Raw genomic sequence first — 25,476 nt, 5'->3', positions numbered from 1 at the left:
AGAATTTCTCCATCTGTGGTTCTCAGATGTTAATTCACCAGTTTACTTACATCCTTACCTAAAGATTGCTTTTTCTGCTTGGGATAAAAGATGTTCACTCAGAACCTGATAATTGTTCTCGACTTTGATGTAGGTCCAGTAAGAGGGATCAATCTGTAATTGAAAGCTGGGTAGGGAAGGAGCAGTTCAGTTTGGAAAATGCTGGCTTGGGAGGCTAATAAGAAGCTTAGAGACCTGGCCTGGATTGATGTTTGCAACATCGTATTTTGAAGCCACCAAATGGAGCATGTCATGAAAAATGTTGTTTCATTTTGTGTATAAATTTATATTGTACCTCTGTTTGCTATGAGGTTTGATCTTGGTCTTGCTATGAGTTTGCACTCAGTCGTAGACCCCAGGTGCCAGGCTGTTCTGCCCTTTGGGTCTAAGGGTAATGCATGGGCTCTATTTTATATACCCTACACTTCAGCAACAATTCAGTAAATATTAGTATTTCCAATCAGTCATTTTCTCTCTGTCATGGCAGCTTTTCACATCCTGAACAACACTACTATTCAGTTTAAACTGGAGAAGATTCCTATAGAGAGAGAATCTGAGTTGACTTTCTCCCTCAGTCCAGATGACTTGGGAACTTCTAGCATCATGAAGATCGAAGGGAAATTTGTCAACCCAGTTCAGGTAAACACCTGTTGATTTTCATGTCTGGGCAGTTGAAGTCCTATATTTACTTTATATTTATTATCATATTAATATGTTCATATCTTGTATATTTGTATATATAAAATGTTAGAAAGAAAATACGTAAATTCAAAGAGACATTGTGACTGTGTCTATTACTGTTGGTAACTTGTTCTGTGAATGTGGAGCCTTTTCATCGTGTCCTTTCATCGCTGGGGAATCAGTCTTATTGGCCCTCTTCATGTGGAGGAACTGTGAATTCTATAGAGAGAGGAGGCAGATCTTTAATTCCGTTGGCATTCAAAAACAAGCAGAGTTATTGCTTAAAAAGTCAGAGCCTGTCTTTCCCAGGAAGATCTAGTTCTTGTCATATGTGGCTCAGCCTGTAAAACAATCTGATTATTTGAGCTGTTGACAGACCCTCTCAAGGGAGACTTAGTCTTGCCCTCTTTGAAATGAAATGGGCCAGGATAGGGATTTCGTGTGTGTGTGGTGCGTGCGCGCGCGCACACGCGTGCACATGCTTGTGGGTAGTGAGTATGCCTGTGTGTGTGGTGGGTACATGTGTATACAGCTGTCATCCTATTTCCTTCAAAAGTGTTGTTTTTCCTGCTTTCACGGGGACGAGTGCAAAGAGCATATCATTATAAAACAGCAGGGACAGGCGGGATCTTAGGACAGTGGATCCTAGCCTGGGGCAGTAACTGGTCACTAGTCTGTATCTGGCAGCTGCTCTGGGGTAACTCAGGAGTGCTCTTCACAGAACATGTGTATCTTTTGGCATCAGTGATTCCTGAATATGGGTCCCTGGGTGAGAGAACTTTCCTCAAAGCTTTCCCATCTTGGCTACACTTTTGCATTACCAGTAGTGGCTACTAGGGTGACTTTTTCACCTTAAATCTAGCATATGGCATGAATTCCTTTGGATTATGTTGACTTATATTCTTATGGTTACCATTCACTTACTGTGGTTTTTGATGAAACTCTTCTAAAAGTTATAATTAATTTAATAATTTTAAAATACTTTATTTTTTTAATTTTAATTTGTATTTTTTTAAAAGATTTTATATACTTATTTGACAGAGACAGAGACAGCGAGAGAGGGAACACAAGCAGGGTGAGTGGGAGAGGGAGAAGCAGGCTTCCCGCCGAGCAGGGAGCCTGATGTGGGGCTCGATCCCAGGACCCTGGGATCATGACCTGAGCTGAAGGCAGACGCTTAATGACTGAGCCACCCCGGCACCCCTTGTGTGAAAAAATTTTTAATAAGTTATAATTAAAAACAAAGTAGTGGGAGAGGAAACATAAGTGATCTTGGCTTATTATTATTATCATTACAAAGCACTTTCTGTTTGTTTAGCTGAACTGAACAAAGGTTATTACGCCAGCAGGCGATGATCAGTGAGTTGTAGAACCAGGAGTCTTGTTTCTCAGTCCTGTGGTATCACCACATTGGGCTTTTGGCAGTATTCCCATCCATTTCTGCAGTTGTTTTTGTGGGGTTAGAAAGAGTGATTTTACTGATTCAGGCCTACAGTCAACAGTACTTGCTGAACACTGATTGTTAAAGATTATTTTGTGGGGTACTGGGGATTGTGTAAAGATTATTTTGTGGGGTGCAGGTTGCTAGTCTTCTTTCATCCGATTAGTTAAGATAACTAAGTGAGGTCATGTACGTGAAGTCCCTAGCCGAGTGTCTGGCCCCTAGTAGCTACTCTAGAGTGTGGCTTTGGTCCTCTGTCCCTGCTCACTCAGAACATTGTTGGCATTCACTGAGGACAGAAAAGAAACAGAAGGGATAGTCCCTGCTGTCAACTAATTTATTACATCTTGGGAAAACCCATAAGCATCAACTCTGGAAGTTTGTGGGCAGTGCATCTGAGTGCAATTCATCATAGTGGTGGAATAACTGAATTCTTCTCTTTGACTACAGGTGGTGTTAGCAAAGCATGTGTATGAGCAGGTTTTACAAACGCTGGACAATCTCGTGTATAGTGAAGATCTGAATAAGTTTCCAGTCAGTGCTGTCTCCTCACCTTGCCCTAATTCTCCTCTGCCTTCCCTCAGTACCAGTGGAGAACCTTCCACTGAAAGGAAGGAGAATGGATTGTTCAGCCACTCCGGGCTTTCTAACTCTTCTCAAAAGTCCTTGTCTCTGAAGGAAGTGAGATCTTTTACCCAGATTCAAGCCAACTTTTGTATTTCAGAGCTTCAAGTCCAGTTAAGTGGAGATCTGACTTTGGGGGCCCAGGGTCTTGTGAGCTTAAAGTTTCAGGATTTTGAGGTGGAATTCAGTAAAGACCATCCTCAGACTTTATCTATTCAGATTGCCCTGCGCTCTCTGCTGATGGAAGACTTACTGGAGAAAAATCCGGATTCCAAATACAAGAACCTGATGGTGTCTCGGGGAGCCCCTAAGCCATCTAGTTTAGCACAAAAAGAATATCTTTCTCAGTCTTGTCCTTCGGTATCCAATGTGGAGTATCCTGACATGCCTCGGTCTCTCCCTTCCCACGTGGAAGAAGCTCCTAATGTCTTCCAGCTGTATCAAAGACCCACCTCGGCGTCCCGGAAGAAGCAAAAGGAAGTCCAAGACCAGGACTGTCCCTTGACCCCACCCCCTTCTCCAACAGTAGATGAGCCCAAGGCACTTGCTGGAAAGAGTAAATTTGATGATTCCTTGGTACATATCAATGTCTTCTTGGTGGATAAGAAACATCCAGAATTCTCTTCCAGTTATCACCGAGTTAACCGGAACATTGATGTTGATTTTAACTGCTTGGATGTGCTGATCACGCTGCAAACCTGGGTCGTGATCCTAGATTTTTTTGGAATTGGCTCCACTGCAGACAACCACGCAATGAAGGTACTGCCTGAGGATGTTCTACAAAACGTCAAGTCAGAATCAGATGCTCTCCCGGAGTCTGAACTTCAGGATCCAGTTAACACCAAGCTGGACCTCAAGGTATCACTCCCCTTTGGCTCCTTGAAGTTCTATGAATGAATTTTGCTTTGTTTATTTAAATGCACTCATTGTTCATTTACCCTAGGAAATAGATCCTGTTGACAGGGGAGCTATATATGGTCTTTTGGATGTCTGTTAATATTTTAGAAAAGGTTTTAGCATAAATCCCATCTGGAGGCTGGGAGAATAAATGGTTTAAGTAACCTTTTGTCTTTCCTTTGGGTTGTGCAGTTCAGTGGAATGCTCTGTTGTCTTGGAGTCTCAGGTTGCTGGTCTTCTGACATCCAGTTAGTTAAGATAACTAAGTGAGGTCATGTACGTGAAGCCCCTAGCCGAGTGTCTGGCCCCTAGTAGCTACTCTAGAATGTGGCTTTGGTCCTCTGTCCCTGCTCACTCAGAACATTGTTGGCTTTCACTGAGGCAACAGGACAAGCACTGAGAAAGAAGTCTCACGTCAGACTGCCTGGGTTTGAGTCCTGGCACTTTTGCCATAACCTCTGGCTGTGTGGCCTTGGGCACGGTTTTTAATTCTTCTCCCCCAGTTTTCTCATCGACAAACTGGGGGTGTTGAGTGGTGCCTCCATCATTGGGATGTTGCAAGGATTCAGGGAGATAACTACTTGAGCAGGGCCCTTTGCACAGTGCATGGCATGAAGTGAGCATTCAGCGAACGAGAACTTGTATAGTTTTGCTATTATGTGGATTACCAGACTTATAACTTGTCCTTGGTACTCCTACTGTGGATGTTTAAAAACACTTAAAAAAGGTAGCGTTCGATTTTAAGGTTATTCTGTTCTGTGTGCTAGCATGGTAAGTTGTGTAAGCAGCCAAGTTCCATTGATCATTTGGGGGCACGTCCTCGGAGCTGGCACCATCCAGAGCCCGGGGCCCCCTGCAGTGACTGATGCCATCTCTGCCTGGAAGGTGAAGTTCTTCATCTCCTTGTCATAGCGAATGTGGACTGGCGCTTGCTGCTGGGGAGCCATCAGGGAGGAGAATCATGTTCAATCCAGCCGCTATCTTCTTTCCTTAGCTGGCGGGAGGCTGCATTCCTCTAGAAATAGAAGAGCTTTTGGGGCAGAGTTGGGCCCGAACCAGTGTCACCTCTCCGGCTCAGTGTCTGTGGATGAATGCTATCGCAGCACTGTTTAGCCAGATGAATGGCAACAGGAGAGGCTTCAGCCATTGTTTTGGACTTGATTTGTTTGTAGCCGTTAACTTTCATCTTGCTGTGCCTGTAATGAATGGCCTCAGGAACCCTTCAGTGTTGGGTGTGGAAGTGCTCCAAGGGGCTTTGCACAGATAGAGGTAGCTGGCTTCACAAGAGAACAACACTGGATAATGCCCCTTGGCAATGGGCTGTTTCAGAATTTTTGAAAACATTTTTATTGTGAAAATTTTAAAACATAACACAAATAGTTTAATGACCTTCCATTGACTTTATTCCTTTGAGATTCATCACATTGACTTTATTCCTTTCCTTTTTTTGCTGAAGTATTTTTTTTTTTTAAGATTTTATTTATTTATTTATTTGACAGAGAGAGAGACAGCGAGAGAGGGAACACAAGCAGGGGGAGTGGGAGAGGGAGAAGCAGGCTTCCCACTGAGCATGGAGCCCAATTTGGGACTCGATCCCAGGACCTCGGGATCACGAACTGAGCTGAAGGCAGATGCCCAGCGACTGAGCCACCCAGGTGCACCTTTGCTGAAGTATTTTAAAGCAAATTCCAGATAAATCATTTTACTTCTTCATGCTTCTGTATTCGTTTCTAAAAAATGTGGACATGTTCTTACCTAACCACATCGCACTAAATTAATGAGGATTTCTTGGTATTCTATAACACTCACCAGTCCATGATCAGATCTTTCTGATTATCTCAGTAGCCCTTTGACTGGTGGATTATAGAGAAATGAATAGTTAAGAAACTTCATGTCTTCCCTGTGATCTCTGCAATTCATTGGAATACTTTGCTTTGTCTACAAAAGGGGGAGAATTAAATAAAATGACATGTGACTCTTTTGAATGGGAGTTCAGATGAGGTTCACATGTTACATTTGCTGCCCTATCTCCTAAATCTCTGTTAATTGAAGAAGACCAGTCTTTATTCTCCCCATGGCATTGGCTTATAGAAACTGGGTTGGTGTCCTGTGGAGTATCCCACATTCTGGATTTGTCTTTTGGTTTCTATTTGGGGCCACTTGACTTCTTTGATCTTCTCATTTTAGAAATGGAAGTTAGCTCTAGAGGCTTCCTCAGATTCAGGTTCAACTTTTTGTTAACACTTCATAGGTTGCGCTGGGTGCTTCCTGTTGCGTCATGTTCGGGGGTATGCAGCATCTGGTTGTCCCACTTTTAGTGACACTAGGATTCGTGCTAAGAGTGGGTCAGGTGGTGACAGCTGGATTCCTCTAATCAAAGCATTTTTAGCCCCACTATATTTCTTTTTGGGTGAGTAAGTGACTGGAGGCTTTCTGTTTCCCTCTTTCATGATAATCTCGTTTCCTTGAGACCTGTGTGTCTGTGTCAGCAAGCTTTCTGTGGACTCCAAGGCCACCGCACCTAGAATAATCCCCTCCTTTTTTCTCTGCCTTCCTCTACAAATGTTCCTCTTTCTTCCTGTTTCTTTCTTTCTTTCTTTCTTCCCCCATCTTTTTTTCCTCCTTATGATTCATCCAACTTTAACTGAGCACCTGCTTAGTGGCGGGCCCTGAAGATGCAGGGGTGAGTCTGGCACTTGGATGCAGTGAATGTGAATTGAGGTTCCATCCTTTCCTCTCTTCCTTCTCCCCAACCGATCTCTTATCCGCAGTGATGACGCTAAGGTACCTGTCTCAATACATCCTAGATATAGAAGTCCTTTTAATATTTGAAACGACAGTGTTACAATGCAGGATTTGTTACAAGGAATGTCGTTCCTAAGAGAGGATTTTGGCATTTTTCTATTTCTGCTTGTTCCTCGAAAAGAAAATCTTTGACTGTGGTTCTTAGGCAAAGTCCCAGTTGGTCAGCAGAGCCTTCTACTAAGTAATGTCTAGTCATTAAACAGGATTCTAAATCATATTTATCATTTTGCTTGGACAGATTTCTTAGGGTAGGACTTAATGAATCTCTGTGAGTGATTACATTCAAATTACAGAATAGTGTAAAATGAAAAACAAATGCAAAAATGAGAAACATTGTTTTATAACGTAACATGTTTCACTGATGAAGTATGGACAAGGCGAGCACAGAGAAACCACAGAGGACCTGGGTTTTAGGTTGTCTGGTCGAGCCCCTTTTTCATCAGCTCTCTCCTCAGATTGACTGATAAAGAGAGCTAAAATGACATTGGCATCCACAGAAGCGTTACCTTCATATTTCCTGAGCCTTTCCGTATCTTCCTCGATTTGGTTCTGCTGTTTGCCTGCCACATGCCTTTTCTCCCCCAGTAAGATCTCACTTGCTTTATCTCCCACGTTCTTAGGTTCATTCGCTCTCTCTCGTGCTGAATAAGACCACCAGTGAGCTTGCTAAAGCGAGTGTATCCAAATTAGTGGCACACCTGGAAATGATTGGTAAGTGGGGAGAAATCAAACTTGCAAAATCTGGTAAGAATTTGAACCTCCTGCTCACAAATCTGATTGTCTTCACATGCAAAGTAAGGTGAGGGATCAGTGGCTTAGATTGTGGTTCTTGGTCTGGCTATGATTTGTGGTGGTGGTTCCCAAATACTGGCTTATGGATCAGAGTCATGTGGACAGTTTGTTAAAAATGCATGTTTCTGCCCACCCCATCCCCAAAATATGATTCATTAGGTTGGGGTGGGGCCCTGGCATCTATTTTTAACAAACTCTGGGTAGGGTGACTACATAATTTTTTGTCCAAATTGGGACATTTTGAGAGTGAAAGGGGACATTATTAATAATTATACCTGGGAAACCAGGGTATATGTTCACTCTCTTGCCATAATAGGGGAGCCCTCGGTAAGGGGTGTGATTTTAGGTGGGAGGATGTAGCAAGACTGGCATTCTTTCTACTAGGTTTCTGCAGGTTGAAATTGTTAGTTGAACACAAGTGATCAGCTACATCAGTTCTAAATAGTAGAAGTTTATAAAGTATGAATAAAGCACTATTCTTTCCTTAAGGAATAGATAATGAAATAATGGATGATCACAGCTCACATGTTGACTCTGTAGTATAAACGAGAATGTCTTTAGGGGAAGGAATGATCTGAAATTGAGATTTCATGCCTGATGTAAACTAAATTAATTTATAAAAGCTCAGAAGAGATAGGTCTTTAAAATTGGGAGAAGTTTGGGTATTTTTGTTAGAGGACATTAAGGGTCAAATATAAGTATGTTTTCAATTCATTGAGAGCTGAACTAGCATGGTAAATATAACACCTATGTCATTGCTTCATAGTGCTAAATTATGATGATAAAACTTGTTTTATGGAAGCAATAGTTCGCAGTATCGTTTTTTAATATCCACACCATGTAAAGAATGATTCATCATAGGTTCACATCCCAGGTACACATGTTTTAACATTCTTCTTTGTTCTTTTCCACCTTCAAGGGGTTTCAGTCTTGTAATATCAGAGTAGGTTTAAATCTGTCTCCAGTGTCTCTCTCATTAATTGCACTTTTTTATTAAATCACACTAACACCCACTTAGTGTTGCCTGAATACCTGACATATCTCTGACACTTCTTCCTTTATTCTTTTATCCATAGTACAATTAATAGACCCTTTGCTATTTCACTAATTCTAATTAGTGGTCTTAATCTCCGAAAGGATTTCATTTTGTCTGCATTTAGAAATGTTTTATGCTTTAATTTGTATATGCATTTAATTTAATTTCTTTCCCCTTCTAAAGGTTAAAGTATGATATTGCTGTATTGTTTCAAGCCCCTTTGGACTTCTGCATTGAGACTGTTTGAAACAATGTGGAAAATATTTTTGGTGGGTGGATTGGAATATGAAAATTTGCCTTTTGACATTTAATTTGATTAAATAGTGAAAAGTCTGAGGCATGTATATATCGGTTTTTGTGCCAGACATATTTAAGGTGTAGGACGAAAAAAGATACATAAGAATGTGTTCTAATTTTAACATCCCTAGACGGAGACCTGGCCTTGCAGGGAAGCATTGGGAGCCTGTCCCTGAGTGACCTCACAGCCCATGGGGAGCTCTACAGAGAGCGGCTCACTACGAGTGGGGAAGAAGCGCTCATCTTCCAGACTTTTAAGTAAAAATATCAGTTTTTCTCATTTGACATTCGTCATGTTTGCTTGCTACTTTAAATTCTTGTTGGCTAAACAATAAAAGTTTAAAAAAATTTCCCCTTCTTAGGTAAAATTGATATGACCTAGTTGCAGGGAATCCTGATTTATAGTAAAACTGATCTGTGTTGAAGCAGGCTACTCAGTCTTCATAAACAGATGGTGTGTGATTGAAATAATTTTTTTTTAAGTAATCCCTCCACCCAACATGGGGCTTGAACTCACAACCCTGACATAAGAGTTCCAAGCTCCACTGACTGAGCCAGCCAGATGCCCCGAAATAAATATCAAAAAGCCTAGGCTCTCATGCCGGCTTCACGCTGACTTGTTATGTGAACTTAGGTGAGTCACTTAATCTCCATGAATCAGTTTTTCTATCTAAATATCGAAGGGACAAAGATCAGTTTCCATCTAGCTCTCAATGTTCTGGAATGATTTCAGCCTGAAAAAGTTGTTGAAGATGTGAATGTTAAATTATATTACACATTTTTTTCTATAGAAAGACAATCTATATTAAATCTTTTCAGTTTTAGAATTTAGAAGACATTTTTAGACTATGTAGTTTTTTTTTTTAAGATTTTATTTATTTGAGAGAGAGAGAGAGACAGATAGTGACAGAGATAGCAAGAGAGAGCATGAGCGGGGAGGAGAGGGAAAAGCAGGCTCCTGCCAAGCAGGGAGCCTGACATGGGGCTTGATCCCAGCACCCTGGGATCATGACCTGAACCAAAGGCAGCAGCTTAACCGACTGAGCCACCCAGGCGCCCCCTAGACCTATGTAGTTTTTAAAGAATGGTTTCTTCAGAAGGCTGAAAGTTTAAAATGGTAGGTTTTCAACATTTTGGGGAGCTGTTAGAAAATAGAGATATCCAGCTCTGCCCCCAAATATTCTGTTCTAAGGGAGTGCTCATTTTTTTTTTTTTTTTTTAACATTTGCTAAAGTGTTTCTAATGTTTAACTAGAGTTGAGAAAAACTGTCCCCAAAGATGTCTGAGAACTTTTTTTCATTTTTCAGGGGAAGTATATCATACTTCACTGAGAATATAGATTGATGTGTTTATATTATTACCTACCACAGTGGTGTAATTCTATGATAAATGAGATAATTAAAAGTCATAACTATCAGCTTGGCACAAAATAGGCGCTTAAGCAAATGTGAATTTCTTTCCCCTGTGACTATGTCCCGTATAATTTATTATGATGATGTCATGTCTTTTAAATTGAAAACCATTCATAAAAGTTTTCTAATTTGTCTTGGAATGTAGATGCTAAACCTCTTTGGCCTACATTTCACTGAAGTAAAAAGAAGACATCTTTCTGCCTCCAGGAGACCGTTTTCCCCAGAAACCTTGATTGTGTTGCCTACTGGTCTTTACCCGTTGTTTCATGGTCTTATTTTTGTTATCTTTTGAGTCCACATTGTTACAGTCTTTGAGCAGGAAGAATCACTTTTCCCTAAAGGCAGGGAAAGAGGCCCCGGTGAAAGGTGTGAGCCACAGGTGGCTTCTGAGTGAGTTCTGGAATCAAGAGTGAGTCTAGTGCCAGGGCTGCCCACCTGTTCATAGCTGTGGCCATCACCCCAGACTTTGATTTCACATCCTCAGCGAGTTGTTGCAGCTTAGAAAAGGAGTGATTATTGGAGTTTGCTTTGTCAAACCTGATTACGGATTGGCATTTCAATAGTTGAAGCTGTTTTCTAGGGGAAACCCCTAAATGAGCTTGTTTTCTTCCAATATTGACTTGTATCTGGCTGCCAAGTCACCCTTCTGCGCTTCTTCCCAGATACGGCCGGCCTGACCCTCTGCTCCGGAGAGAACACGACATCCGAGTGAGTCTGCAGATGGCCTCCGTGCAGTATGTGCACACACAGCGCTTTCAGGCCGAGGTGGTGGCCTTCGTGCAGCACTTCACCCAGCTGCAGGATGTCTTAGGGCGCCAGCGAGCGGCGATCGAGGGGCAGACGGTAGGAAGGCCCATTTCCCCGGTTTGACTGATCAATAGAACTTTAAGCCTCTAGAGAGAAGTCTGGAAAATTTCACTGCAAAAAGGAAAGGTCTGTAGGTAATTTTATGCTGACTAGTGTCCTCCGGGTAGCTGATTATCTACAGAAGTCTTGTAATTGGAGAGCTTACGTTCCCTCTGTCATGTTTTAATGACCTGTAGGGTTTAGCTTTAGCTTCCTCTAAAGAAGATAAACGAAATTTATGGCCAACACTTAAGACTTCTGGTCCCTTTTAGTACTCTAGTGGAGATACTTCTCTTGGAAAGTGTTTCCAAGGAACATATCAATTATGTAAAGAGAGTTTTTTCCAAATAGATTAGTGGTTCCCAACTTCTTCATTCATGGTTTTCTTAGTGTTTTGGAAGTATTTCCATGGCATGTCCTCAGCCAAAAGACACACCTAATGGTCTTTACATTTAAAAAATAGTAAAGTCTAAACAAGTACGTACACATGTCCTAATGACTCAGTAGCTGTTTAAAAAAATAATACATAAGTGAAAGACTAATATTTTTATTTCATTTGTAAATAAATTACTTGCTAGCAGGGATGCAAGCGCCCCCTCGGCACCGTACAGCTTCTCAGACTTGGGACAAGCTAGACACGGCAGCTCTCATTCATTGTCTTACGGCCCTTGCTTTTTATCACAGCTACTGCCAAAGACCCAGTTTCGCGAAGATGTGACATCATTGAAAGGAATGTAGCATGATCTAACGTTGAATGTGAACTACCTCAGTCTAGTATGTGCAGTGTCTAACAAATGATGTGTTTGCCTCAAAAATTTGAAATGTCCTGGCAGCACGCACGTGTGTGGCAGCGTCTTGTGGTGTCTTGGCACAGAGTTTGGGAACCACAGAAAACGTTTACAATGCAGTCCTTTGTAAAACTTATTTATTTTTAAGCTTCATTAGGTAAAAGATTATAATTAAATAAAGACTGACCGTCTTTATAGTGACAACATTTAAAAAGTCTAACTTTATTTAAATTTTTTGAATGTTTCATATTGATTTAATATAGAATCAAAGTAAAAGGACATTTGGAGAAAAGTCTCCTTCTCAATTACTTTTCCTCAACCACCCAGTTTCTTTCCCTGGAAATAATCAATGTTACCAGTTTCCTGTATATCTTTGAGAGAATATATTTTTTTAAAAATATAAAAGCACAGGGGCGCCTAGGTGGCTCAGTCGGTTAAGCCTCCAACTTTTGATCTCAGCTCAGGTCTCAGGGTTGTGAGTCCAAGCCCCATGTTGGGCTCCACACTGGGTGTGGAGCCTACTTAGTTTAAAAAAAATATATTTATCTATATACATATAGATATATATCTCTATATAAAAGTACAGTCAAATTATAGGGAATTTGGGAAAAAAGGATCAGTCTTATCAGTGTCCTAGTACCCCAGGTATATTTTAATTTGTTTTCATTGTTTTTTAAATTTCTCCCTATATGGGCGCCTGGGTGGCTCAGTTGGTTAAGCGACTGCCTTGGGCTCAGGTCATGATCCTGGAGTCCTGGGATCGAGTCCCACATCGGGCTCCTTGCTCGGCGGGGAGTCTGCTTCTCCCTCTGACCCTCTTCCCTCTCGTGCTCTCTATCTCTCATTCTCTCTCAAATAAATAAATAAAATCTTTAAAAAAAAAAAAATTTCTCCCTATGCATGTTTCCATGGTTGTAATGATAGAATATGTAACCTTTTTTCTTTTTAGAAACTTTTAAAACAAATTTATTATTTGACACATATAAAAGAATATCGGTAGCATGTCAGTTTCAAAGTATGATAATAAAATGAACATTCAGGAAATAAATAAGAATTAAAACATTGCTAATGCTGCTGCACGTGTTCCTTCCCCATCTTATTTCCTGTCAACTCCTTAGGTAACTGTTCTCCTGATTTTTGGGTCTTATGGTCCCTTAAAAAAAAGTTCCCATATAATATCTTATTTCATTTGTTTTGATCTTTATAAAAATGCCATTAAGCTGTGTTTAATGTTCTGTTCCTTGCTTTTTTTTTTTCATTTTCATTTAGTTAGATACATTCAGGTTGTTACACATGATGGCCTTTCATTTAATTTCACTGTTGTAGTTCATTGCGTGTAGCACAGATTTATCCATTTTCCTGTTGAACATTTGGTTGTTTACGTGTTTTGCTCTTGTGTACTATGTCTCTCTTAGTGCACACGTGTAAGATTTTCTCCGAGCAGGATTTCTGGGCCATGGGGTATGCATATGTTTATCTTTACAAGATAGTGCCAGATTGTTTTCCCGAAACCATTATACATTCCCATTGGCAATGTATAAAAATTCCTTTTAATTCATATTTGTATGAATTCATATCCTTTAATTCATATCCAACACTCGTTAACCTTTTTATTTTGAGCCAATAATGATGTAAAATGGCATTATTCCACTTACGGTCTACTTATGCCTTTTATTTTTACTTCTTATTTTTAAAATAATTTTTAAAATTTTAATTCCACCTACCTATGCTTTTTTAAAAAAAAACATTTAAATCGAGGAATAGCATACAGTACATACAGTAACGTAAAGTGTGTTAATTTTATGCATACACTTTTGAAAGCCATCATGTTAACCTTTTTTCATAATCTGTTTCCATTTCGCTTTGCATTTTTCATAGTGATCCTATTTAATAATTGTATAATCCATCAAGTCAGTTTACTTAACCATTTCCTTGTTTTTTAACATTTAAATTGCTTCTAGTTTTTCATTCTTATGACTAATGCTTCTGTGAATAGCATTGTGTACCTAGTTTTTTTTTGTTTTCTTTTCCATTTTTTGTATTATTTTTATGGTATTAAATCCTGTAAATGACTGTTTGGTCATAGTGATGAACAGTTTTGTGACTCTCAATTTGATACTTTTAATAAATGTTGTCTATTAGAATTATGTACCCTTAAAATGATTATTTGCACCTGTGTGGTTTAAGCAGCAGTGTTACTGTGAGGAGTCACTAGGGGTAGGAAGTGAGACAGTGTTCTTTAGTGTGCAATTGGGTTTAATTTCCTGGGTTAAGCAGAAATTAAACAGGTAAGTCTTCAAAGTTTTTGCTATATCAAGTTAGGTAAGACAGGTAGACGGTAAAGGAGTGATCTTCTGTTTTGAACAGTGCTAAGTGTGTGAGCTCCAAAGAAAAGCTGATCTTCTCAAGATCTTTGATCCTAGCTGTTTGAATTATATATGTTTAAGATTTTGCTTTACTTAGATTTATGGGGAGAGCTAAAGACCTACTTTTATTTGCTGGTAAAATTGAGGCTATTTTGAAATTTAAATACCTTTCTCCTGGTGACAGGTGGTATCCTCTATCTTTGACTTGTAGCCAGATTTTTATTCCTGTATTTTCTGGTGTCTGTAAATAATGATCGAATAGGACTTGATGTTTCTTTTTAATCTTATTGTTTGAAATTGTAAGAGTATCATGTACCTCGACTGGGCCAAGTATGAATTTATTTTTTATCCCAGAAGTGTAATAATGGTTTTCCTGCATCTTCTGATTTACATGTTCTTTTATTTGTTAAACTTCTTTATTCACTGAACAACTGGGAGTTCAGATTTTTGGTACAGCCAAGCTGTGGTATTGCAGTTTCAAAATCTTGGTACAAGAATCTAGAGTCTGGGTGTTGCCAGTATAAGTTGTTCCACCAGCAGTGAGTTATTTTTCTTGCTGTTCTTCTTTTGACTCAGTTATTGGGAGGAAAATGGAGATACAAAAATAAGTATGCTGTACATTTGCTTAATAATATATTAATGATGCTTTGGAGCTTTCACAATATTACCTCCTTTGATCCTTATGACAACCATGTTTGTTCATTTCTGTGAATTATTTAGTGACTGTTCATTGACAAATGATCTGCCATACAGTTTGCCAGGTGCTAGGAACGTAATGGAAAACAAGAAAGACGAGGTCATTGCCTTAATGGAGCTCATGTTTTAGTGAGATGATATAACCCAGGAAAAAAAAATAATTAGTTATGATTATAGCCAGTGAGGGAGTGGTGGGCCAGGTGCGTTATTGCCATTTTATCAGCGAGGAAATGGTAATTCTTAGCTCTGCTTGTCTGGAACTCTGGCTAACTCATGATTCAGCTTTTCTCTTAATGGGGAAACATGTAATATGTAACTATTAAGGTGTGTTAGAAAAGTAAGAGTTATGCAGTATTAGTGTATTACTTTTGAATCTGCCCCTTGATGCATTGAACTTTATAAAATAGAATTGTACGCTACTGGATGATTGCTTCTACGTGCTGAGGTGAGTGGTGTCATTTCATCCTTAAAACAGCTCTTGAAGGTAGGGCCTATGATTCCTCCCAGTTTACAGGTAAGGAAAGTGAGACCCAGAGACCTAACAAGTTACCCAGGCTCGCCAAGCTTCTAAGTGGCCAGGATGGGGATTCCACTCAGGTAGTCAGGCTTCAGAGCTCCCATTCTGAGTGCCTACACTAACCTGCCAAAATGGTGACAGTCTTTATCTCTGGAGGTGAGGTTATGCATGATATCAGATTTCTTCTATTTGTTTGTCTTTCCCTTCTAAGTTTTCTACAGTGAATATGAGTTAATTTGTAAATCTAGAATTTACTCAAAGAACAAAGCAAACAGGCAGTAGTTGTGGGTAGACAATACCAACAAATCATCCACTACAGTTAGAAAGTGAAAACGCTATTTATTGTGTTGTAAATTCTCCTACTTATATGCTTAACACCAAAGAAAGAAGAGCTTTTTTATATTATAAAGGCTATATATTTTTTTAAGTAATAAATGTTTTTTATAGGTAACACAAAAATCAATAAAAATATGAATAAGTAGAAAATTAAGACTGTCGTGTTCTCACTTTTATAATCTGTATTTTTAACTGATCAATATATGAGAAACATTTCATTATATTAGTGTATTATACTTTTTGTCGCCTTTGTTGTGGTATAATTTGCTTACAGTAAAATTAAGCAATTTTAAGAGTACAATTCAATGAGTTTTAACAATTATGTAGTGTTATAACCCCAGTCACATCCAGATTTTTAGAACATTTCTGTTATCCACAAAGTTTCCTAGCTTCCCTAGGCAAACAGTCTCCTAATCCCTGAGTCCTGGCAGCCATTGGTCTGTTTTCCTTCAGAATAGTTTTGCCTTTTTTTTTTCTTTTTTAGAATTTTCTATAAATGAAATCATACATCATAGTTGTGTCTGGCTTTTTTCACTTAGCATTATGCTCTTGAGATCCATCCATATTGTTGCAAGTAGCAGCAGTGTGATTTCTTTTTATTGCCAAGTAGTATTCTATTCGTTGAATGTAATACAATTTGTTTATCTATTCACCCATTTAATGTACATTTGGGTAGTTTCAAGTTTTTGGCTATTATGAATAAAACTGGGAACATTTGTGTTGAAATCTTTGTGTGAACGTACATTTTCATTTCTCTTAAGTAAATACCTAAGAGAGGAATTGCTGCATCATGTGGTAACTGTGTGGTTAACTTTATAAGGAACTGTCTTCAGAATTGTTCTGGCTAGGGGCACCTGCCAAGAGCATGCGACTCTTGATCTCTGCATTGTGAGTTTGGGCTCCACAGTGGGCATGGGGGCCTCCTTTAAAAAAAAAAAAAACAAAACAAAAATCATTAAAAAAAAGTTTAAAAAATTGTTTTTGCTATTCTAGATTCTTTGGTTTTTCATGTGGATTTTGGAATCAGCATGTCAGTTTCTATAATAAAGCCTGCTGAAATTTTGATTGGGATCGTGTTGAATCTGTAGGTCAACTTTTGGAGAATTGACATCTTTGTACTGTTGAGTCTTTTGTTTGAGTGTGGCATATTTCTCCATGTATTTTTTATTTTTTTTAAAGATTTTATTTATTAGAGAGAATGAGAGAGAGCATGAGAGCAGGGAGGGTCAGAAGGAGAAGCAGACTCCCCGCCAAGCAGGGAGCCCGATGTGGGACTCAATCCCGAGACTCCAGGATCATGACCTGAGCCGAAGGCAGTCGCTTAACCAACTGAGCCACCCAGGCACCCCTCTCCATTTATTTAGGTCTTCAGTTTCTCTCAGCAGTGTCTGTAGTTTTGAGTGTACTGGTCTTACGCATCTTTTATTAAACTGGTCCCTAGACCTTTTATATTTTTGATGCTGTTGTGATATTTTAAAAATTTCAATTTCCAAATCTCTGTAGACTGTACATAGAGATACAATTGAGTTTTATACACTGACCTTGCACCCTGCAACTTTGCTAGATAGACTTACCAGTTCCAGTTACTTTGTGGAGATTCTGTAGGATTTTTTACATAGATGATCGTGTTGTCTGTGAATAGAGTTTTACTTTTTCCTTTTCAATCTGTATGCCTTTCATCTCTTTTTCTTCTGTTGCTACACTGTCTAGGACTTCCAGTGCAATGTTGAATAGAAGGGGTGAGAGCAGGCATCCTCACCTTGTTTCCAGTCGTGAGGGAAAAGCATTCAGTTATTCTCGGGGTTGGCAAACTATGGCCTGTGAGAATATACACGTACATACACACATACATAAAGTTTTATTGGAATACAGTCACTTATCTACTGTCTGTGGATTTTTTTACAGTTTTCTTGATTTGATATGGATTTTTGTATCTGTGTTCCTGAGGGATATTAGTTTGTAGTTTTCTTTTCTGGAATAGAAGATAGTGCCTTTTCTGGTTTTGGTAATGGGGCAATGCTGTCCTTGTGGAATGAATTGGAAGTGTTTTCTTTTTCTAATTTCAGAAGAGTTTGTGTAGAATTGATATTATTTCTTTCTTTGTATATTCTGGATACAACCCCTTTGATATATGTGTTGTGAATATTTTCTCCCTGTCTATGGCTTTTTTCCCATTTTCCTGACACTGTTCTTTGAAAAGCAGAAGTTTTTCATTTTGATGAAGTCTAATTTTTTTCTTTTATGTTTAGTACTGTTTCTGTTTTGTCAAAGGAGTCTTTGTCGACCACTAGGTGGCGAAAATTTTCTCCTATGTACTCTATTAGAAGTTTTATAATTTTAGATATCTTCTATTTTGAGTAAATTATTTTTAAATATTTTTATTTTTTAAAGTAATCTCTACACCCATCGTGGGGCTTGAACTCACAACCCTGAGGTCGAGTTGCATGCTCTACTGCACGCCATCCAGGTGCTCCTTGAGTTAATTTTTGTGTATTTTGTGAAGTGAGGGTTGAGTGTTTTTTTTTTCCCATGTACATATCTAGACTCTTCATTTCCCATTGTATTATCTTGGCACATCTGTTGAGAAACAATCGACCGTATAGGCACGTATGTATTTCTTTCTGTTCTGTTCCATTGATTTATATTTAAATGTATGCCAATACCATCTTGTCTTAACTACTGCCACTTTATAGTGTGTCTTGAAATTGGGTAGTATAAGTCCTCCAACTTTGTTCTTTTTCAAAACTTCAGGACCTCTGCTTTTCCATACAAATTTTAGAATCAGCTTGTCTTTCTACAATAAAATCTCTGCTGGGATTTTGATTGGGATTGCACTGAATCTATATAGCTGGAGAATCAACATCTTAATAATATTGAGTCTTTGGATCCTCACGTATGATATATCTCTCCATTTAATTAGGTCTTCAGTTTCGGTACTGTGTTACAGTTTTGGGTATACTGGTCTTACACATCTTTTGTTAAACTGATCCCTAGGTATTTGAAATTTTGATGCTATTATAAAATCAATTTTTAAAAAAATTTCAATGTCCAATTATTTATTGAAAGTGGGACAAATAGAATTAACTTTCGTATATCAACATGTTAACCTTTTATCCTTCAATCTTGCTGAACTTATTCTAGTTCCTTTCGATTCTTTGGGATTTTCTACATAGGTGATTATGTTGTTTGGAATAAGAGAGTTATATTTTTTCCTTTCCAACCTGTAGGTCTTTTTGCACAGACTAGGACTTCAGCATGTTGAATAGAAGTGGTGAGAGGTGTTACCCTTGCCTGGTTCCTTATCTTAGGGGGAAAACCTTCTGAAAATGTGATGTTAACCGAAGATAGTTTGTGCTTGTGTTTTTTAAGGAATCTCTCCAGTTCATCTAAATTGTCAGTTTGTTGGCATGAAGTTGTTCATAAGTTCCCTTATCTTTTTAATATTTGTAGGTTCTGGGGGTGCCCGAATGACTCAGTTGGTTAAGCACCTGCCTTTGGCTCAGGTCATGATCCCCAGGTCCGGGGATTGAGGCCCCCCCCAGTTGGGCTCCCTGCTCAGCAGGGAGCCTGCTTCTCCCTTTCCCTCTGCCCCTCCCACTCACTCATGCTCTCTCCCTCTCCCCCCACCCCCACTCAAATGAATAAATAAAATCTTTAAAAAATTCTTTTTGTAAGTTGTGTAGCAATGTCCCGCACTCCTTCCTGATAGTGGCAGTTTTTGTTTTCTTCCTGTTTTCTTGATTCCTATAGCTAGAGGTTTGTCGGTTTATCAGTCTTTTCAAATAATTAACTTATTGAAGCCTGTGTTATGGCCCAGGCGTATTCTCAATGAGTATGCCATGTATACTTGGAAAGAATGTATATTCTGTGGTTGTTGGGTATTGTGTTGTATAAATACTTAATTGATTTTTAAGAATTATTTATCTGTTTTCTAAATAACTGATTTTTGCTTTATACTATTTTTTCCTCTTCTACTTACTTAGATTCATTTTGCTTTTCCTTTTTCTAGCTTCTTATACTTTGATCACTGATTTTAATCTTTATTCTTTAAGCATTTAATACTATACTACACGTTTTTCATTAAGTACTGTCTTAAGTGTGTCCCACAAATTTGAATATGCTACATTTTCTTTATCAGTTAGGTCAAAAGATTTTTCTGTTTCCTTTGTGATTTTTTTCTTTGACCCTTGGGTTATTAAGTGTGTAGTCTACTTTCCAAATATTTGGGGGTTTTCCATTATCTTGTTATCGATTTCTAGTGTAAGTACATGGTGCTATTAGAATATACTCTGTGTGATTTTAGTTGTTTTAGAATTATGAATTCATGGAACTTTTGGGAACCAGGAGCTATTTGATTGTAAAATTAGGGCATTGATTGAGCCTCTGAGTTAATTTTTCTTACTGTTTCAGGTGAGAGATCAAGCCCAGCGCTGTTCACGGGTTCTCCTGGATATTGAGGCGGGTGCTCCTGTTCTCCTTATCCCTGAAAGTTCCAGATCAAATAATCTGATTGTAGCAAATTTGGGGAAGTTGAAGGTCAAGAACAAGTTTCTCTTTGCTGGTTTTCCTGGGACCTTTTCCTTACAAGATAAGGTGAGCAATCGATATCCATTCCCTTTTCAGTCCAACTGTTTGAGCGCCAGTTGAAGATTTCATATGTTGCCACAAGGTGACTTGTAACTGCTGTTACTTTTGTGGTGTATGCAGCTGGAACAATTTTTTTTGACATTTCAATTAGCCTTTTCATAGAGGTAGTGTAAATTACAACCTTTACCAGTTGTATGCAAACAACCAACAGAACGAACCTTCTGTCTGTATAATGCTTTTCTCACAGGCTGACCTTATAAATGATCAACTTTTTACATGACCTATTTTTTTTTTCAGAAGATGGGATTTGGCCCATGGTTTATCTGAAGCCGTTCATATCTTCATAATAAAACTTTATACAGTATGTGGCTTCACAGTTTAAAACTACTTTAGCACTTACTTATTTCTTATGACAATGTTTAGAGGTAACTGGGCTGAAGATTATTGCTTTCACTTGCATTCATGTAGTAAATCACAGACTTGGCGCTGGAGCTGGTCTCACGAGCCCCTCCCACCCATTTCTGTAGTCCAGGAGACTAACGCTGTTGGAACTTGGGACCAGGTCTTGTTGTTCTGGGTGTATGTTTTAACAGAGCCTTGCTGGTTTCCACGGCAGCTTTGCAGTATATTTGCTTATTGAGAACAAATTCATTTTAACTTGTTAGAAAAGCACTTACTGAAATTCCCAGCTAGTTATGCCCATCTTTAGTCTAATAGCTAGTAACATAGGGAGGGAGCCTTTGAAGGAAGAGGTATGGAAGATTTCATTATGAGCTCTTACGACTGGCAACAATAGCAGTAAATAGCCAACATTTGTTGGATGCTTCATATATATTAGCCAGTGCTTAAGTTCTTTACATATTTGTCCATTTTTTTTTCTCCTTAGCAACCTAAGGGGGTATCTGGTTTTGTTAACCCCATTTTTCGAGCTAAAGATATTGAGACTTAGATAGGGTAGGTCATTTCTTTTGGATAATACAACTAGTCCCAAGTACAGCATGGGCCTCAGACTTGGTGTGTCTGCCTTCCATACACTCTTACCTGTGGTACGCCTTCACCTCCCACTATTACGGTTAGGCCTGTGTGGGGAGAGTAACTGGGGAAGGCTGTCCCTGTGATGTGCCTTACAGGCCCTGGCCTGCATCGCTGTAACTCTTTTGAATTTTCTAAAGGGTGTGGCTGAGTTCATGAAAATAATTTCGAGGGAAGAACTCCAAAGATGATCACAGAAAAGATATAAATTTGAGCAGTTACTGTTTGCCTCTCTAGGTGTAGAAAGAAAAGAAAATGGAAAAGTGTGAGTAGGGTGCTAGGTCTTACCAGGACTTTGCCAAGGACCTCAGCTTGGTTCAGAGAGTAACAGGAGACTTATGTTGGTAATGCCTAAACTCAAATAATTTTGTTTTCAAATTACTGTCTCCATAGTTTTCTTCATTTGTTTTACTTCTCACTCATCCATTTATTCACTCTTACTAAGCTACACATCCTGAGCTGAAAATACTTGATTCAGCGAGTGGGAGCGGGTAGAGTAAGAAGGGTGCAGACAGACAGCAAGAACACGGCAGCCATGTTTGTGTGTCCTAACCTTGCCGGAGCGAGGGTGTTTGGACGAGGGGTTGAGGGGTGGGTTGTCCATGTATCACCCCACTTGTAGTCACTCAGAGAAATCAGATGCAGTGATCAGAGCAGAGGGTGACGCCAGAGCAGCAGTGCTCAGCGTTGGAGGGCAGAGCGCCACCATGTTTACCGCATAGCTTTGTAGATGGGCCTTCAGGCAGAGCTGAGGATTGAGAACTCGCTTGTTGACCTCACTGTAGGAAGACCTCCTGTGGGAATGATAGGCCTTCCCTGCCTTGATAGGGAGATATAGTCTTCCACTTAGGTATGGTTTTTAAGAGAGTAAAAATAAAATCAGTCTCTACTGGTCTTTCACAGCAGGCCTAGTAGAGTACTAGTAACCTGGGTCTTAATGAAGAAAGTCTGTTTTCACAGTTGAGAGAGAAGCATTTTACTGTTCACTGACCGGAGTCTTAAAGAACATAAAAGAAAGATCCATTTGTGAAAAGAAAGATTGGTACCTGCTTCTAAAAGTTCTCGCTTCTAAAATTTTCTTAGTGTGAGGTATTTATAGTTAATATGACTAGATTTTTTAAAAAAGATTTTATTTATTTGAGAGAAAGAGCAGAGAGAGAGCACATGAGCTGGGGGGGAGGGTGGCAGAAGGAGACAGAGAAGCAGATTCCCCGCTGAGCTGGGAGCGCAACGTGTGGGACTCGATCCCAGGACCCCAGGATCATAACTTGATCCGAAGGCAGACGCTTAACCGACTGAGCCACCCAGGTGCCCCAACATGACTAGATATTAAACAAATGTATCAGAACTTGGTGTTTGCACATGAGGGCTGTCCTCACTGTCACCTGGGGACACTCTGTTCCAACATCTTGTTCCAGCTCTCCTGCTGTCACTGCCCAAGGGAGAGTGGAATCCCTTCTTTGGAGCGGTCTTTTGAGCCAACAGTAAGTTCTTCAGGATATCTGTGTTTGTGGTAAATCTTTGTTTTGAGGACTAAATTTTTTAGGAAGAAATCAGCTAGAACCAGAATAGGTGATCAGGTTGAATAATACCATTTTTGTTTCTCTACCCTTCCTAAAAAGGTAAAGGACTGGTGGTGTTCTGTATCGGTTATATCTGCATATGGGCTCGTGAGCTAACTCAGATGTTAGCTTCTAAGAATTGACAAAATATTGGAAGAAATTTTTGCACATGAGTTTCTGTTTTGTTAACTAAGCCAAATAACAGCATATAGTTTGCGACATTTTAATGAAAGACTTTTCCTATATTTGTTTTTGAGGATTTGATTTTAAGTGGCAGTGCATACACGGATCGCTTTTTCTTCAAGGTATAATATACTTTTTGCCTCCTGGTTATTCTGAAAAACCTTATGGGATTCAGCAGTCAATTCACATTCATATACTTTAAAAAGAAAACTTTGAAAAACTAACTCTTTACCACATTACTTGGGAAAGCCTGCTTATCACCTTTTTGTCCCTTTGATGAGTCACTTCCCTCCTGTGTAGAGAAGGCCTTCTTAAGGACCATAAAGGAAACTTCTTTTGTTTTTTTGGCTTTAGGCAGTAATATCTTGATGATCTGACTTCCTTAAATCCTAGAAAAACTTTTATCTTGTTACATGCAAGTGATTGTTCTGTAGAATTCCATAAGGGCTGCTTGGAGTGTGTCGCTTGGTGAAGTCTTTGTGATCAGATAAACCTATCTGTGGAGCTCACGTCTCCACAGGCATAGTCAAGCTCAGTTGGTCTAGATGAAGTGAAGAATTACTTTCTTCACCAAAAATCACTTTGCATTTACATTTTCCCTTTAATGTATTTGCATGTGTGAGGTTTGTCTAGTGTGCATTCCAGTGGTTAAAGAACAGGAAATAATCCTGAAATCAAAGCTCATGGAGGGGTTATTTGCCTTTGAGTTCCCCGACTCCAGTGTGTTTGGGATTGTTTTACACAAATCCATGTCTTAATGAGTGCAGGCTTGGATTTTTTACATATGCGTTTCCTTTCATTCTTCTCAACCACAACTCGAGCTTAAACCATAATTTCTGTGTCAGCCTTTCAAAAGCTTTGAGTTAATCTCCTCAAGCCATTGATTTATTTAAACCAACTACAGAGAGGATGTAGAGATGAATCAAGTCAAAGAGCAACAACTACTCTCTAGAGTTTAAATAAACTAAGCAAGGGGGAAGGCTTTTAATGTCGAAATATTTAAATAAGAGCATTTACCTAGCAATTTGCCTTCCAAAAAATGTGGAAAGTAAGAACTGTTTTCTGGTGTGTTTTGTTTTTTTTTTTCCACCGTTACTTGTAAATCACTGTACTCAAGATAACTGGGAAGGAGAACAGTGTTACCATCTCCTTTTCAAATGCTGAGATGAGTAAACACATAGGGCAATATGGGCAGGAAACCCGTTCTTCCCCTTCCCCCAACATCCCTGTGAAAGTGGGTCGATGGTGGTGAAGCCCTGCAGATAGGTAGCACGGAGGCTTGGGTCAAGTTTAAAAGTCAGTTATGGAATCATTCGGGTGAAGAAGATTTCCCCTGTTAGCAATGAACTGAAAGTACTAAGTATGTAAGAAAAGCGTGTATTGTTTTCAGTAGAATTACAGAATTTATGTTACTCCGTATTTGCCCTGAATTTTTATGCCCTTGAACAGAAACATAATAGGAATGGCCAGCCTCCTGTGTTTTCCATTTTGTTTTCATTTGCACAGTTACTTAAAGAGATAAGACATGTAAGCCCAAAGGAGTGACCTCTAGGAAGTGCAGACGCAACCATGGCTTCATTCCATTGGAACCATATTGCTGTAGATACATTTTCTTAGAATAATAAGCCCCTCCCCTTCAGCAAAGCAACAACACACATCATAGGGCCGAGAGGTCTGCTTTCACTGTGTTTGACCTAGACTAAACCACCAACAGTTAGCGTCTTAAGCCAACAAATAATTATATTCCTGCAAGATTGCTGTAGTTTTCAACAGGTGTTGAATTATAAGTAACATCTCTGCAAATAATTACATGTGACAGGAAATGTCATGACCCTGTTACCCTTTTGTTTATGGGATTTGGGGGGCTTGGGAAGTGCCAAGTGTCACAGAGTCTTTGAAGAGCCCAGAAACTAGAGTAGGACTTTCAGGACTGAGAGTAAAGATGCAGTCACTCCTGTTCCTGCCTTCTAGTTTTATTTTATTTCTTCCCAGGAATCTGTGCCTTCAGCATCCCCAACGGGTACCCCCAAACACAGTATGAGGAAAATGACGAGCACGGAGGACCCGAAGGGATTGTATTCCGAGGGGCTGTTCATGATGCCTCCTGCTGGAATGAGTCTAGGCGTCCTGAGGAGTGAGTCTGTGCCGAGTACCTCGACCAAGCAGCAAGGGCAACAAGCCGCGCCCTCCACCAGCCAGGTTTCTGGTAGTCCAGGTAAAAGAGGAGAAAGAAGCTGCATGAGTGGGGAGTTCATGAGACTGTGGCAGGTGCCTCAGGGGGATGCATCAGAGTGGTAGTGGGTCTTTAGTGATAATCTGATTTTGATGTTGCTTTGGAAAGCTTAAGAATCTTAGGATGTAGATTTTAGCAGTGACTTCTAAAGTACAGGTAAATTAGCAAGACACAGTGTGAATAAAGGGATTTAGATGGTCTCTTAGGACTTTTTCCTTTAGGTCAAGGTAGTTGCCACAAGATGATGATAGTATAACTAGAATGATTCCTGCATCCTTAGACACATCTTTGCAAGTCACTGTCAAG

At 39.4% G+C, this 25,476-nt stretch overlaps 1 protein-coding gene across 4 annotated transcripts in view; it reads left to right on the top strand.

Moving 5' to 3' along the window:
• Window positions 1-25,476, top strand: part of VPS13D (vacuolar protein sorting 13 homolog D) — a 241,022-nt gene that overhangs the window by 34,619 nt on the left and 180,927 nt on the right. For all 4 annotated transcript variants that reach the window (XM_025855733.2, XM_025855732.2, XM_073903327.1 and 1 more), the window contains exons 20-26: window positions 527-678; window positions 2,612-3,643; window positions 7,108-7,198; window positions 8,744-8,870; window positions 10,687-10,867; window positions 19,984-20,166; window positions 24,930-25,152. In XM_025855733.2, the coding sequence (XP_025711518.1) occupies window positions 527-678; window positions 2,612-3,643; window positions 7,108-7,198; window positions 8,744-8,870; window positions 10,687-10,867; window positions 19,984-20,166; window positions 24,930-25,152 (1,989 nt within the window). The remainder of the gene's footprint in view (window positions 1-526; window positions 679-2,611; window positions 3,644-7,107; window positions 7,199-8,743; window positions 8,871-10,686; window positions 10,868-19,983; window positions 20,167-24,929; window positions 25,153-25,476) is intronic.

The sequence above is a fragment of the Callorhinus ursinus genome, unplaced genomic scaffold, assembly GCF_003265705.2.
Source record: "Callorhinus ursinus isolate GAN/ISIS: 27379988/994484 unplaced genomic scaffold, GSC_fseal_2.0 scaffold18, whole genome shotgun sequence".
Lineage (NCBI taxonomy): Eukaryota > Metazoa > Chordata > Mammalia > Carnivora > Otariidae > Callorhinus > Callorhinus ursinus.
This window is presented reverse-complemented; position numbering and strand designations above follow the sequence as displayed.